Below are 16,900 nucleotides of genomic sequence, written 5' to 3' on the forward strand. Positions count from 1 at the left end.
TGCCTGCTTTCCCAGGTAGATATCAAACATCCCATGGCACTATTGAATAATGAGGTCACCAAGATGACAGCGATGGAGTAGGCAATGTCCGGACTCCTCAGCCTGGTGCTTGTCGCCGAAGGGCCTGTTTCCACACTGTAAGTAATCTAATCTAATCTAATCTAATCTATTGAATAATGAGGTCACCAAGATGACAGCGATGGAGTAGGCAATGTCCGGACTCCTCAGCCTGGTGCTTGTCCATTCCATTCACTTTTTTCTTTCTTTTCTCATTGTTCTTCTCCCTTTTATTAAGTTTTCTTTGTAGTGTTCTTTTAAAAAAGACTTAAATTGGAATGGTGGTGACATTAGTGGAGCTCCTGAGAAACGGATCAGAGTGGGCTGGAGGCCCGGAGCAGAGTGGGAATGGCCAGCGGGCTGGAAGACCAGAGTAGTGGGGAGACGGTTGTTGGACTGGTAATCGTGGTCAGCAGCTTGTGAGCCTGGTCAGACCACGTGCAGAAGCTCTCTGTGCTGATCTATTGCAGACATTTATACAAAGACTGTAATGCTTATCTTTTTAACTTTATTCTCATTTTTTCTAACTTATACAATGAACAACTGTAAGTAATGTAACTTTTTTTTTCTTTTTCCCTTTATTTTTATATTTTATATCTAAGCTCTGTCCCGAGGTACTGTGTGCCTAAGGTGGCACCATGTGGGGCAGACATTGTAAACTTTTCACTGTGCTCCTGTACTTCTGTATTTGAGTACACATGACATTAAATCTAATTCTAAGATCTTCCCCAGTGCCCTGAGGATAATATTTATCCTTCAACTAAAACAGACTGCTATTTGTATGATCTTGCTGAGTACCTTCAAAAAACACTTGATGACCTTAAAGCACTTTGTGATGTAATGAGGTTGGGACAGGAGCTATGGAAATGCACATTTTCCTGTTTCCCAATCTAGAGATCAACTTACTAGTTTCTAATCAGGTAGAACACATTTCTGTCTGCACTTTTCTCGTTCTTGTTTTCAATCTTCAGAGAGGAAGCTGACTTTCTGCGCACTCGGCTCAATCAGTGAGATACTGCAGTAATGATAGGTAAATAGTACCAAGGCAAATTATACAGTTCTTGGATGCTGACAGACCCTATAATCAAGTTTATTGCTAAAAATCTATAATTATCTTTCTGTCTTGCAGAGAACAAACACAGCTTTTTAAACCATTTTCTAATCCTTACTTCCTCTGGATTACAGTTCTTTCTTTAGATCTCCAGGTCACACATCTTTCACTGCTTGAAATGATGGGGAAAGGAGTTATTCTCTAGAGCCTTCATTGAGTGGTTGCTGAGTTGCTACCCTTTCTCTCTCTCTCTCTCTCTCTCTTACGTGGTCTTTTCTGTGAAACTCTCACACACCTCAGCTGGATAATCATGAGACCCCTCAGACGAGTTGTTGCAATTGTGTGAACCTTGGCAATGGACTATTGAAATTATAAAATAAACTGCTTTAAAAGTCAGTTTAAACCTGATCTCCGTGGCAGGCATTGTAAACATCTGTTTGAACCCCCAATAATTAAAGTTCAGATTGTAGACTATCTGGAACCAAGGGTATATACTGATGCAGCTCTTGTTAGCAACAAGATGTTGATTGGTCTGTAGACTAGTGACAGAGTCTAGATTAGAGTGGTGCTGGAAAAGCACAGCAGGTCAGGCAGCATCCGAGGAGCAGCTAGAGGAGGGAGAAAGTTGCATAGAGTACAGTAGGTGAGTGGGGGGGGGGATGAAGGGGATAGGTCGGGGGCGGGTGGAGTGGATAGGTGGAAAAGAAGTTAGGCAGGTAGGACAAGTCATGGGGACATTGCTGAGCTGGAAGGTTAGATCTGGGGTGAGGTGGGGGAAGGGGAAATGAGGAAACTGGTGAAATCCACACTGATGCCATGGGGTTGAAGTGGTCCGAGGCGGAAGATGAGGCGTTCTTCCTCCAGGTGTGGGGTGGTGAGGGAGCGGCGGTGGAGGAGGCCCAGGACCTGCATGTCCTCGGCAGAGTGGAAGGGGGAGTTGGAATGTTGGGCCACAGGGCGGTGGGGTTGATTGGTGTGGGTGTCCCGGAAATGTTCCCTAAAGCGCTCTGCTAGGAGGCGTCCAGTCTCCCCAATGTAGAGGAGACCGCATCAGGAGCAACGGATACAATAAATGATATTGGTGGATGTGCAGGTAAAACTTTGATGGATGTGGAAGTCTCCTTTGGGGCCTTGGATGGAGGTGAGGGAGGAGGTGTGGGCGCAGGTTTTGCAATTCCTGCAGTGGCAGGGGAGGGTGCCAGGACGGGAGGGTGGGTTGTTGCCCACACCTCCCTCATTGGGACTTTGGTGACAATTTCTGGAACAGTGGAGCCTGAATTCCACACACTATTTCCAGCTACATCCTGGCTCTAATTAGCTCCAATACTGAAATGATTACCTATTTCTGGACTTGTCACCAAACACGGGAAATAACTTTTTGCCTCCGTCTAGTCTTTTTATAATTTTAGATACTTCAATTAGATTGCTGTTCACTCTTCTAAACTCAGTGGAATTGAACCTAAACTTAGTTCACATGCCCTTGTAATTTTTTTGTTTTAGTCTTCCTTGAGAAATGGGTGTAGCTGACAAAATAGGCATTTGTACCCTATCCCTAACTGCCCCTTGCTTGGCATGCTAGGGCCAATTTAGAGGGCAGTTAAGATTCAACCATATCACAGTGGGTTTGGAGTCACATGTGGATCAGACCAGGTAAGGATGGCAGATTTCCTTCCCTAAAGGGCATTAGTGACCCAGAAATGTACTAAGTGTTTAATTGAACCCTTTCAGCCCCAGTTTTCCTGCACTCTTCTTCAAAGTGTGATTTTTATTTGAGTGAAGCGATTAGTTTGCAATTGAAATAGATTCTTTGTCGTGCAGTTTTGGCCCACAGCCTCCTTTACAAGTGAAACCTCACATCAGTGTTGAGCACCACAGGAAGCAGCTTAGCTGCACTCAGAACTTTGAATGCAAAAAGAAACCTGCCATCAAAAAATAAGCAGATTTCTGAGCAACGGATTCTGACAGTCGGACTGGAATTCCACACGTTGACAAGGGGAGAGTCCCCATTTTGACCCAGTACAGGCCAGTCCTGTGTGCGTCCTGCTTTGAAAATTGCATTACTGTGTGAGTGTCTGCAGGGAGTGGAGCTGTGTGAGAATCCCTTTGGCTAACCCTCTGCTTTAAGCATTTTAGATTGTGGTTTTCCTGGAGTGCAAGAAGAAATTGGCTTCAACTTTAACTATCATCTGACGAATTGCAGTCAAGAGGGGTGTTGGGCTGTGCTAGACACTTCTCCGTCTGCCTGCTAACTTATTGAGTGAGCATTTACAAATGCAAAAGGAAAACCTGTTTGAGACCTTCCATCAACCAAAGATTGAACGCTGTTGAGAAAAGGTAATTTGTGTCTTGTCTCTGCACGTCTTCTGCGCCTCTACCCCAGCTCCCTCCCACCCTCTCTCCTCCCCCAGCTCGACCACTTCCCTACCAACGCCTCCCCCCCCCCCCCCCCCCCCCCCCCACCCCCTGCACGCATTCAGATGCCACTCCCGGAGCTGCTCAGTCACAGGAGATTCCTTCCCGTTTTCTCATTTGAAGGTTTTCCGGTCAATCTCTGACCAGTGGGACTCCCATTCAGGGAATGGAGGCTGTGGCCAAGTACGAGTTCAACGGAGCTGGAGAGGATGAGCTGAGTTTCAAGAAAGACGACATCCTGAAGGTAACTTTTGTCTTTGTTGGTGGAAGTAACTTTTCTGACATCCTGCCCGTGGTCACAGAGCTGGCGAGAAAATCAAGCTTCTCAAACCGGCCGCCTGGCCGCAGGGCAAATCCTGAGGAGAACCTAGAATTGGGGTTTTCTGTAAACTCGATCATTCATCAAAATGAAAAAGCGAGCGAGTCTCTGAGTTGGGGATCTTTGATCTGACAGAAACAATGCCACCAACATTGCTCATTTGTGGCAATGTATTCCCCCCACCCCCCCATCTCCTCCCGCTGTTTCCATTGAAAGGGGTACGATTTGAGGATCTGTGAAAGCCCCCATCCCAGGGTTAGAGAGGGCACCATTTTAACACATGGAGCTGGGGTGTTGTGGGGATTTGGTGGTGAAAACTCATCTCCTTTCTCACTGCTGTGCACTGACAACCCAACAATGTGGATCTCGAGACCAGAGAGAGAGAGGGGTTGCTGGGTGGGAAGGTTGACTGATGCACAGCTTGATTCAAAATCTCTGGTGACACTCCCTGAGAACAAATGGGTAGTTTGGAAAGGCTCCTAGGGCACATGGTGCAGAGTTCTGAGGCTCCAAAGATGTACAGATTGGGTGGATTAGCCACGGTAGTTGCAGGGCTATGGGGATAGGGTGGGGGGCTAGGCTTGGGTGGGTTGCTGTTTGGAGAGTTGGTGCAAACTTGATGGGCCAAATGGCCTCTTTCCATTCTGTACGGATTCTATGATTCAAGAAGCACAAGTATTTCCAAAATAGTCATTTTGTTGACTTGTTCAGCTGCCTCTTTGTGTTAATTGCCAGTTAAAATGATCATCCTATTCCAAAGAAGCAGAAATGAAAATCTATAAGTTGTAGATAACTCAAAGGAATCTTAGCAAAATAATGATCCTACTGCCTGATGCCACAGGCACATGCTAAAACTAGCCACAAGGTGACTATTGATATCCCGTCAGGGAAGCACCGGGAATGTCTCGGTCTTTCTCTCTCTCTCTCTCTCTCTCTCTCTCTGAGCACGGCTCCCAGCTTGTGCTGCTCCCCTCACAGGCATACTCAATCCCCAAAAAAACATTCAAAATCAACTTTCTCTCATACACACACAAGTCCTTAACTCATAAATGGCATGTTACCTTTCCTTTCATTTAATCGTATTAATTACAAATGAAACTTTGCTGACTGAATGTTTAACCTTGCCTCAGTTTCACTAAAGGCGATGTTCTTGAAAATAACGATTCTCAGTTCAAGAGGACTGTTCCCCTTTTTTATTCTTTCTCCCTCCATGTTTTTTCTCATCTCCCTTCCCCAGCTACACCTTTTCCAGTTTCGTACACCCCGCCCTTCCTGCAGTCCTCTCTGGTTCTTTTCCCGGATGAGGACAAGTAGAGAGAGCTGTTAATGAGGCACACAAGTAGGCTTCATTAATAGGGACATTGAGCAGGGAGGCTGCGCTGAACTTATAAAGGGTTAGATCTGCAGTGTTATGTTCAGTTCAGGGTGCCATACTATAGGAAGGATGTAAATACATAGGAGAGAGTGCAGAGGGGGTTAATGAGAATGGTTCCAGAGTGGGTGAGTCTGGACTGGGTGAATGGGAAGAATCTGTTCCCATTTGTGGATGGCTCGAGGCCAGACAGCAGCACTTTAAACTGATTTGCGAAGGAAGCAGGCACAAGGTGAGAAGGACCTTTCTCACGCAGCGAGTGGCTGGGTTCGAAATGTGTTGCCTCTGAGTGTGGCAGGTTCAGTTGAGGCATTCAAGAAGACACAGGGTGATTATTTGAACTGAAACAGTGTGCTGGGTTACAGGGCAAAGGCAGGAGATTGACTCTGAGTTAAAATACTCAGAGAGAGAGACAATGCAGACATGTTGGGCTGAATGGCCTGCTGCTGCTGCACTGTAACATTTCTGTGCGATCTTACCCAGTGCTATAAATGAAAACAAGAACTGCAGACGCTGGAGACCTGAAGCGAATAAAAAGCAGAAAGTGCTGGAGAAACCCAGCTAGTCAGGCAGCATCTGCTAAGTTTCTCCAGCAGTTCCTGATTTTGACTGTCTTATCCTTTGCTGCTCCATATTGCAACCCCAGCGCAGGGAGAGCCTGCCTGACTCGGGAGGCCAGGCTCAGTCCTGTATGGGTAGTGACAGGGCTTCCAGCATCATTGTCTGGTGGTGATTAGGGGCAGAAAGAGGAATCAAGCAGAAGAATCCCCCAAAGAGGAATTGGAGCTGGGACCACCATTGCTCCATATAATTCAACTAGATCACCACCTCCCACAGACTCTGGCGGCCTTGGACAGTGTTGCTGCGTGCCTTGCAGTGTTTACTGGAGTTTGCTGAGCTCGGTTGTTTCGACAGCTTCGCTGTGGTTCAGAACAACACCACCAGCCCTGAACTGACATGTTAATGGAGGCCTGACACTTTCCCTTGCCCTACGTTTGCAGATGGGGCCCCTTCAAACTATGAACAATCGTCTCTCTCTGACAGAGAATGCTGTCTCTCTAATGGAGAAAGAAACCTGTGAGTGTTTTTGTAGACAATGGATAATTTCCTAAAGGAATGTGCCCCCCTTGCAGGTACTTTAGGGCCCTCCAAATCCCTTTTTCGGCATTCCTGCATTTGGGATCAAGACCGTTTGACGAGGGTAATTTCAGTGATGAACAATTTCATGCATCCCTCTTGAACACGTCCCACGTATTGAGCACAATTGGTGCTGGGACTTGTGTCAAAGTTTGGAAAGCAGCAAGATTGCAGTTTACAACATGTGTTATTTCTCCTCATTCCAAATTAGAGGAGCCAAAGCATTCTGCTGAGGAAGTGTGATTTAACAACGTGCCTTTAAGTAGCACCCTTAATTTCGAAGAACATGCCAAGGCATTCCACCAGAGTATCATCAGGTGAGACTTTGACAACAAGCCACATAAGAAACAGTAGGATACATGATTATTCGATCAGATTGAGAGACACTGCAGTTTAGGGAAAGGATTCCAGTCCTTAGAGCCCTAGTTTGCTGATGGCACAGATGCCAATGTTGGAGGAATTAAAGTCAAGGACGTGAATCTGGAATGCAAGGTTCTCAGAAGGTTGAGGGATTGGAGATTATAGAGGTTCGACAGGTGAGACCATCGAGGGACTTGAAAAGAAGGATGTGGATTTTAAAGTCAAGGCATTAACAGATTGGGAACTGATGTAGATCAGAGAGCGCAAGGGTGATGGGTCATCCAGCCTGAGTTCGGACACAGGAAGGCGAGTTTTGAATGAACTGAAGATTATAGAGCGTGGGAGATGAGAGGTCAGCTAGAGGGCAGTTGGAATGGGCAAGTTTGGAAGTGACGACAATGTTAGCAAGAGCTTAAACAAGAGACCCGTTGCTAGCCTCAAAACCAGCTGGGAAGCCGGGGTAAGGAGATATCGACAAGATACGTTCGGCAGCAGGAGAAGCTGTCGGCTAAAGTTCAGAGCCACAGAGTACAGAGTCAGTCAGTCAGTTTCTCTTCACTACATGAGAGCAGAGCACCCCAGTGTTCCTCGAAAAGTTTATTGGAAAAGTGAAGAGTTCCAATTAGTATCATTTTTAAAAAATGACAAGTAATCAAGAACACTTCATACACCTCCAAAATAGTATGTTATAAATGGTACATTTTACTTAATGAAAACTGCATTATTCACTTAAGGATTAAAGCTTATTAAGGACACGGGACGGATCTTAATAGGTGAAGTCTGAAGAAATGCAGAATGTTTTAACTAAGTCTTTGAATTTCCGACACAGATAAGAAAGGAATAAGTTGACCGAGGATTTAAAACCAGCATCTGGCACCTGATTTAAGATGTTGAACAGAATGCCAATAGCCACACGATAGGCCCAATGGAAGTGTCTCTCACTCATTAACATCTTTCTCCTTTCAGTTAGTGAAGTTCTGCTTTGTCACTTAAGAGTAAATGTAACCAGTAAATGTCAGTGATACACACAGTGATCAGCCATGCGGTGAAGGGTCTCGGCTAGATGCTGAGCTAGTATGTACTGAGAGTTCGGGGCTACCCCTCAACAACTGTCCTTCTTCCATCAGCAGTCGTGCAGTGGATAGAGTATTGTTCTCTGAATCAGTAGGTTATGGGTTCCCACTTCAGTGACTTGTGCATAAAAATCTAGACCGACACACTTGTACAGGACTGAGAGCAAGCTGTACTGTCATAGGTACTGTCTGTCAGATGATACCCTGCTTTTTTTTTATTCACTTCAGGGGCATGGGCATCTCTGGCTGGACCAGCATTTACTGTCCATCACCAGTTGCCCTTGAGAGGGTGGGGGTGAGCTACCTTCTTGAACCGCTGCAGTCCATGTGCTGTGGATTGAGCCTCAATGCCCTTAGGGAAGGAATACCAGGATTTTGACCCAGCGACAGTGAAGGAACAGCGATATATTTCCAGGTCAGGATGGTGAGTGGCTTGGAGAGGAACTCGCAGGGAGGTGGTGTTCCCATGTATCTGCTGCCCTGCAATGCATAACTCACCTCCTGATTCCCCAAAGCCTGTCCACCATCTACAAGGCACAGGTCAGGAATATGATGGAATACTCCCCAATTGCCCTGGATGGGAGCAGCTCCATTCACACTCAAGAATCTTAACACCATCCAAGACAAAGCAGCCCGCTTGATTGGCATACATCCACAAATATCCACTCGCTCCACCACCGACCCTCAGTAGCAGCAGTGAGTACTATCTATAAGATGCATTGCAGAAGATCACTAAAGATCCATAGACAGCACCTTCCAAACCCATGACTGCTTCCCTTTAGAAGGACAAGAGCAGCAGATACAGGAACACCACCCCCTGAAAGTTCCCCTCCAAGCCACACACCATCTAGACTTGGACGTATATCGCCATTTCTTCAGTGTCGCTGTGTCAAATTCCTCAAACTTTCTCCGGAACAGCATTGTAAGTCTACCCACAGCACATGGACTGCAGCTGTTGAAGAAGGCAGCTCACTCCCACCTTCTCAAGGGCAACTCGGAACAGGCAGTAAATGTTAGCCAAGCCAACAATGCCCATGTCACACTGGTGATTAAAACAACTTTTATTTTAAATTGATGGAAGTGGTCATGGGTTTGTAAGGTGCTGTCTAAGGAGGCTTGGTGAATTTCTGCAGTGCACCTTGTACACACTGCTGCTACTGAGTGTCAGTGGTAGAGGGAGTGGATGTTTTTGGATGTGGTGCAAATCAAGCGGGCTGCTTTGTCCTGGATGGTGTGAAACGTCTTGAGTATTTTTGGAGCTGCACCCATCCAGGCAAGTGGGGAGTATTCCATCCTCACTAACGTCTTGTAGCTGGTGGATAGACTTTGGGAAGTCAGGAGGTGAGTTACTCGCTGCAGGATTCCCAGCCTCTAACCTGCTCTTGTAGTCACTGTATTTATATGGCTAGTCCAGTTTCATTTCTGGTCAATAGTAACCCCCAGGCTATTGATCGTGGGAGATTCAGTAATGAATTGAATGTCAAGGGGCGGTGGTTAGATCGTCCCTTATTGTGGATGGTCATTGCCTGTCATTTGTGTGGCATGAATGTTGGTTGCTACTTGTCGGCCTAAGCCTGGATATTGTCCAGGTCTAGCAGAAAGACAGACACTTGCAGAGAAATTCAGCATATCTGGCAACATCTGTGGAGAGAAAACAGAGTTAATGTTTCAGGTTCAGTGACTCTGTTTCAGATCATGTGCGATACCTCAGGTAGTGAAGCAGTCCATATCTTGTTAGAACTGGCCCATTGCCAGCTGAAACAGAGATAAAGACATTTCAAAAGTGAATGGCAATCAATGCCAGAGCAAGGGGTATTGTCACAAACTTGCCCTCATTGTCACTGTACAGATCTTGTTGCATTTAAACATGAACTGCTTCGTTATCTGAGGAGTCACGAGTGGTGTTGAACATTGTGCAATCATTGGCAGACATCCCCCCGTCTGACCTTATGATGGAGGGAAGGTCGTTGATGAAGTGGCTGAAGATGGTTGGGCCTCGGACAGTACCCTGATGGAACTCTTGCAGAGATGTCCTGGAGCTACGATGACTAACCTCCAACAACGATCCTGTTTTGTGCTAGTTATAACTCTTACCCGCTTGCCCTCTTGTTACTGTGAGAATTTTCTTCCTAGCTTGCAATCTGCAGCACATTTTGCTGAAAAAGTCACTGTGACTTACATGCTCTGAAAGATTCTCAGTGTCTGAGAGCGGAGAGTGGGAAACGTTGTGGTTAAGTCAAACCAGCCTGGCAGAAACTTGAGACTGAACAAATCAACTTTTTTATTGTTTCATTAGGACTTTCCAAAATAAACGTCCTTTGAGCGATGGTGATGTAGTGACAATATCACTGGTTGAGTAAGCCTGGCTAATATTCTGGAGACATGCTTTCAAATCCAACCACAGCAGCAATTTGAACTCAGTAAAAATCTGGAATTAAAAGCCAGTGTAATGGTGGCTGGAGTTGTGATTAAAAACCCATCTGGTTCATTGATGCCCGTAAGGCATTTCAATCTTGTCTACCTGAGACTCCAGGCTCACAGTGTTGTAGCTGCTTCGGTTACAGTCAGATCAGGAAAGGTCAGGGAACATGATGAATGCTGGCCTTGTCAGTGATACCCATGACCAATGAAAGAAGCATGTTTCAAATTTCTCCAGTAACAGGTTTTAAATGATTGTTGTATGATTTTCGTGACACTCTGTCACAAAACAAGTGATGGAAAACAAGTGAAACTGCTTCAGTGATGTTGATTAGGCTAGAAAATTGGCCCCAGGAGAGGCAAATGGGGAGAATTCCCAGTTCCTCATTGAACAGTGTTATGGCATTTTCTGATACGTGCTCCATCAACATTGACCCTCCGACAGTGCGGCTCTCCCTCAGTACTGACTCTGACAGTGCGGCACTTCCTCAGCACTGACCCTCTGACAGTGCGGCACTCCCCCAGCATTGACCCTCCGACAGTGCGGCACTCCCTCAGCACTTACCTCCGACAGTGCGGCTCTCCCTCAGTACTGACTCTGACAGTGCGGCACTTACTCAGCACTGACCCTCTGACAGTGCGGCACACCCCTAGCACTGACCCTCTGACAGTGCGGCACTCCCCCAGCATTGACCCTCCGACAGTGCGGCACTCCCTCAGCACTTACCTCCGACAGTGCGGCACTCCGTCAGTACTGACTCTGACAGTGTGGCACTTCCTCAGTACTGACCCTTCGACAGTGTGGCACTCCCTCAGTACTGACTCTGACAGTGCGGCACTCCCTCAGTACTGACCCTTCGATAGTGTGGCACTCCCTCAGTACTGACTCTGACAGTGCGGCACTCCCTCAGTACTGACCCTCTGACAGTGCGGCCCTCCCTCAGTACTGCACTGAGAGTGTCTTGTTGGATTTTTGACCCAAGTTGTGCTGGAGTGGGGCTTGTAACCAGGACTTTCTAATTCGGAGAGTGCTGTCTAATCTGCAGCAACGTCTGAGGATATCAACTGAAAATAAGCAAACTAAACAGTTATAAATTGCATTCTTTAGAAAGGCAGAGATTTCTTCTCATGTCAAGGCAAATACTCATCTCCCAACCAGCACTTTATGGATCGATTTCTGTCATCTCAATATTTGAACCTTCTTCAGAATCCTCTATCTCGGTGACAGTAAGATGTGCCTTCCCGCACATTCATTTAGTTTCTTTCTGTGTGAGAGATTCAGATATGCATTAAGTTATGACAGGACAGCGTCACACTGCATTTTCAGTGTAAGTACCTGACCTTACAGATCGGCTTCTGTTCATTGCTCTTCTGAGTTGTCTCTTTTGGAAAGAGTTCGTTCAGCTTTCTAGTTTTGAGGTGTTTATCCATTTTCTACGTCAACTCAATATATATTTCTGATTACTCTGTTCCTTTACATTTTTGCATTAAATGTTTGGAATAACCCAATTAAGTGAATTTTCATAGTGTCATACAGTACAGAAGAGTCCCATTGGCCCATCAGGTCTGTACTGCCAAACCTATCCTTTGGAAATTCCTTTGTGTATTCTTTGTCCAACCATATTCAAGTTACACAACATCAAACAGAGAGGAGTTGCCGTGAAGAAAAGTCTGTAACATTACCCTTTGCCTTGGCATTTGCGCTTGAAGTGTCTTTATCTCTGTTTCACCAGTGGGTCGGACACTGGGAACTGGGGTTAGAATAGATGGAGGTTTGATGACTGGCACAGATGAGATGGGCCAAAGAGCCTCCTTCTGTTCTGTAAAAGCTCTATGACATTCAACAGTGACTCTCATTGAAGGATGAGAAGGCTGTTAGCCCCCTTCGAGCCTGCCTGACCATTCAACTAAATTGTGACTGACTTTTGACCTCAGTTTCACTTTCCCACTATATCCACATATCTCTCGAATCACTTACCATCCAACAATCCATCGATCTCCATATCAAACATCTTCAGAGACTGAGCACCCACGGGGCTGTGTGTTAGATCACTTGGAAAGATCCTCAACCATTTCACCTCATCTGAATCCTAAGTAACCAGCCTATTATTCTAAGGCTCTGTCTCCTAGATTTAGACACCTAATCCAAGGGAGATACCATCCCAGCATCCATCCTGGCATTTGCCACAATAATTTTGTGTATGTCAATGGTCACTATATTTCAGGCAATGTACAAACGGAAGCATGAGGAATAACCCCTCAAGCCTGTTACATTATTCAATCAGATCTTGACTGATCTGATCAGATCCTCGAATCCATTCTCCCACCATTCCTACCACCTTACAACCCGTTGGGTTTACCACAAATCAAGCCCCTTCTGCCTTAAAGAAGATTTAAAAACTCCACCTTTTGAAAAAGAGAGTTCCAAATACACTCAACTCTCTGAAAGAAAAATTTTCTCTGGGTTTCATAGAATCCCTACAGTGCGGAAGCAGGCCACTCAGCCCATCAAAACCACACCGACCCTCTGGAGAGCATCCCACCCAAGCTCACCGTATTTCCCTGCTGGGATGGAAAGATCCCATGATACTCTTTCAAAGAAGAGCCTGAAATTTCTCCCTGGTTTTCAAAACAGTACGGGGAATTGTCTTATGAGGAAAAATTGGACAGGCCTGTACCCACTGGGGTTAGGAAGGCTCAACCTGCATTTCCCATGGCCAGTCCACCTAACTGCACTTCTTTGGAGTGCAGGAGGAAACCAGAGCAAACCCACGCAAACTCCACACAGACAATCGCCCAAGGGTGAGATTGAATGCGGGTCCCTGGCACTGTGAGGTAGCAGTGTTAACCACTGAGCCACCGTGCCACCCCAGCACGCTGTTTTGAATGGGCAACATCTGAATTTCAAACGGTGACCCCAACTTGTAGATTCTCCCAAAAGATGAAACATCTAAATCTAGAGCCCTTTAGGCTCTCTCTCTTTCAATCAAGTATCCTCTTAACTTTCTAAACCCCAGCAAATACAAGCCTGCCCAATCTTTCCTCTTAAGACAATTTCCCATTCCACATTTTAGTCTGGTAAATCTTCTTTGGACCGTAACTGCTCCATTCTACTTAATTTCTCCTCGTGGAACATCCTTTGTCCTCAGAGTCAGTCCAGTGAATCTCTGTTACTCTCCCTAGAAGGTTAGTGTGCCCTATGTCAGGAAATAAGGAAAATTTGCATTTGTGTAGCACTTTTCAGTAGAATCAGAAGTCTCCAGAGTGCTCAGTCATAGAGTTATAGAGTTCTACAATACAGACAAAGGCCCTTCAGCCCACCAAGTCTGCTCTGGTAAGAATAATCAGTGAACCATTGTAATCCCATTTTCCAGTTTGGCCATAGTCTTGTAAGGTCAGAAGTCACATGACTCCAGGTTATAGTCTAACAGGTTTGTTTGAAATCACAAGGTTTCAGAGCGCTGCTCCTTCGGTTGGTGAACTGTCTGCAATAGGAGAGCAAGGGGTTGCAGTAGAGAATATCAGCGAGAAGCACATCAGAAAAATAACCTGATGTAGTGTGACTTCACTTCACTTCACTTCACACGGTGCTACGAAAGCTTGTGATTTTAAATAAATCCTTTGAACTATAACCTGGTGTCATGTGACTTCTGACCTTGTCCACCCCGAATCTAACACCAACACCTCCACATCATAGTTTTGTAAGTCTTGGCAGTGTAAGTGCGCATCTAAATACTCCTGAGGGTTTCTGCCTCTCCCCTTATGGGCAACGATGGTTCCAAATGCTTGGTAACAAACTAAATTCTTGTTGAAGTATAGTCACTGTTGTAATGTCGGAACCGTAGCAACCAGTTTATATTCCCACAAACAGCAAAGTGACAATGATCAGATAATCTGTTTCTTGGTGATTTGAGGGTTAAATGTTGTTTTAAAGACCAGGGAGAAATTTCAGGCTGCTCTTTGAAACTGTGTCAAGGGATCTTTCCATCCCAGCAGGTAAATAGGCCTCAGTTTAATTGCTCAAACTATACATGGTCTCCAGGTATGGTCTCACCAAGGCCCTGTACAATTGCGGCATTAATTTTTCACTCCTATATTTCTGTCTCTTTGCAAGGAATGCTTGCTTTCTTAATATCTTGCCATACCTGCATATTTATGTACAAGAACACTCAGAACCCTCTGAATGTGGGCGACACGGTGGCACAGTGGTTAGCACTGCTGCCTCACAGCGCCTGAGACCCGGGTTCAATTCCTGCCTCAGGCGACTGACTGTGTGGAGTTTGCACGTTCTCCCTGTGTCTGCGTGGGTTTCCACCGGGTGCTCCGGTTTCCTCCCACAGTCCAAAGATGTGCAGGGTCAGGTGAATTGGCCATGCTAAATTGCCCGTAGTGTTAGGTAAGGGGTAAATGTAGGGATATGGGTGGGTTTCGCTTCGGCGGGTCGGTGTGGACTTGTTGGGCCGAAGGGCCTGTTTCCACACTGTAATGTAATCAAATCTAATACCAACGTTGCTTTCCATTTGAAAATATTTTGCTTTTATGTCCTGAGTGAATAACTTTGCAGTTCCCCTCCAAGATCACGTCAGCTGTTTGTACCCATTGACCAATCTACTTTCCCAGCTAACCTTTTCATGTCATCAGATTTGGATACATTGCTCCCACCCCCTCATGGGGAGTCAGTGATATAGATTATCAATTGTAAATACCTGAGATACAGACTCGAATCATCTCGTTACTCAGGCTCCATTCTTTGTGCACACTGCCCAATGGAACCTTGGCTCATTTGCTGCTGATGTTTCTTCCTGATCCATATTCCTTGGCCATTTTGCTATTGCGTTTCACTCTCTGGAGTAGTCCCCAAGTTTACCTCAGGCAAAAATGGCTCTTGTGGTGCAGTGGTAGTGATCCTCCCTCTGGACCAGGTGGCCTGGGTTGAAGTCCCACCACCTGCTTCAGAGGTTTATGGTGACATCCCTGAACGAGGAAGGCTAGGGAAATACCTAGCTCAGTCAGACTAGGAGGCTGCACTGTTGCCATTCTCCTGACTCTCACACTGCAGCTAACTGGCCAATCTGGAAAGCAGCCTAGTTATTGCTACTCTTTTTTTTATATATTAACCAGGGTGGCATGGTGGCTCAGTGGTTAGCACTGCTGCCTCACAGCACCAGGGTCCCGGGTTTGATTCCAGCATCGGGTGACTGTCTGTGTGGAGTTTGTACATTCTCCCCGTGTCTGCGTGGGTTTTCTTCGATTGCTTTGGGCTGAAGGGCCTGTTTCCACACTGTAGGGATTCTAATGTGATCTATAATCTAATCTAATATAAGCCACGATTCAGTGTAATCGCCACTTGTGCAACATCCGGTCAAATACTTTTTGAAAATGTAAATACTCTACAACAACTGATTACTGTTTAATTATGCTGCTAGTTACAACATCAATAGTTCAAACAGATTAATCAAAACTCAATTTGTCTTACATAAATCCTCTGAATAACATTATGATTTTCTAAGTGACCTGTTACCTTGTCCTAGACAAATTGATTCTAGTATTTCCTCCATTATTGATGCTAGAGAATTGGCCAACAGTTTCCTGGTTTCCGCTGCCTCCTGTTTTAAATGATGACATTAGATTTGTTTCTTCTACAGAACATAAGAACCAAGTGTAGGCCATTCGGTCCCTCGAGACTGCTCCATTTAATATGACCGTGGCTAATCTTATTTCAGCTTCAACTTCACTTTCTGCTGCTCTCTGTAACCCTTCAACCCATTACTGTTTAAAACTCTCTCTATCTCCTCCTTATATTTACTCTATGTCCTGACATGCAGCGCACTGTGGGAGAGTGAATTTCAGAGATTCATAACCCTTTGAGAGAATGATTTGGAGACCTTCAATATATTATCTGGGCCAACATGACACCAATTGTTAAAGTTCACTTGAGAATGTTACTTTTAAAAATAGTTTTCAATTTACATATGAAAGAACTGAAACCAATATGGTCATTCTAAAAGATGAGAGACTTAACGAACAATCCAGGTCTTTTCCAATATATAATTTCAGTTACCCCGCACTGTAAACTTTTGATATAAATCCTGTGTCTTACAATCTTATACTCCACAAACACCTGTTGAAGAAGCAGCGCTCCGAAAGCTAGTGCTTGCAATTAAGCCTGTTGGACTATAACCTGGTGTTGTGTGATTGTTAACCTTTGAGAGGAGAAAGTAAGGACTGCAGATGCTGGAGATCAGAGCTGGAAATGTGTTGCTGGAAAAGCGCAGCAGGTCAGGCAGCATCCAGGGAACAGGAGAATCGACGTTTCGGGCCTAAGCCCTTCTTCAGGGATCCTGAAGAAGGACTTATGCCCGAAACGTCGATTCTCCTGTTCCCTGGATGCTGCCTGACCTGCTGCGCTTTTCCAGCAACACATTTTCAACCTTTGAGAGAAGTAAGTTCTTATCAGTTCTGTTTTAAATCTGCCATCCCTTATCCTAAAACTATGACCCTTTTTTTTTAGAAACATTCTCTCTGACTCTCCTTTGTCAATCTCCTTTAGCATCTTGCGCACTTCAATTAGATCTCCTCTCACACTTCTGAATTCCAGACAGTAAAGGCCTAAACTGCTCAGTCTCTTATCATAAAACGAACTGCTCATTTCTAGACTTAATTTAGCGAACCTAAACCCTGGAATGTTCTAGAATCTAGGG

General features: G+C 45.4%; 1 protein-coding gene across 1 annotated transcript in view; it reads left to right on the forward strand.

Moving 5' to 3' along the window:
* Nucleotides 1–3,335: 3,335 nt before the first annotated feature.
* Nucleotides 3,336–16,900, forward strand: part of grap2a (GRB2 related adaptor protein 2a) — a 59,141-nt gene continuing 45,576 nt past the window's right edge. Inside the window, exons 1-2 of the mRNA XM_043679466.1 lie at nucleotides 3,336–3,442; nucleotides 3,644–3,764. Of these exons, the coding sequence (XP_043535401.1) occupies nucleotides 3,687–3,764 (78 nt within the window). The 5' untranslated portion in view covers nucleotides 3,336–3,442; nucleotides 3,644–3,686. The remainder of the gene's footprint in view (nucleotides 3,443–3,643; nucleotides 3,765–16,900) is intronic.

The sequence above is a fragment of the Chiloscyllium plagiosum genome, chromosome 39 (genome assembly GCF_004010195.1).
Source record: "Chiloscyllium plagiosum isolate BGI_BamShark_2017 chromosome 39, ASM401019v2, whole genome shotgun sequence".
NCBI classification, from domain to species: domain Eukaryota; kingdom Metazoa; phylum Chordata; class Chondrichthyes; order Orectolobiformes; family Hemiscylliidae; genus Chiloscyllium; species Chiloscyllium plagiosum.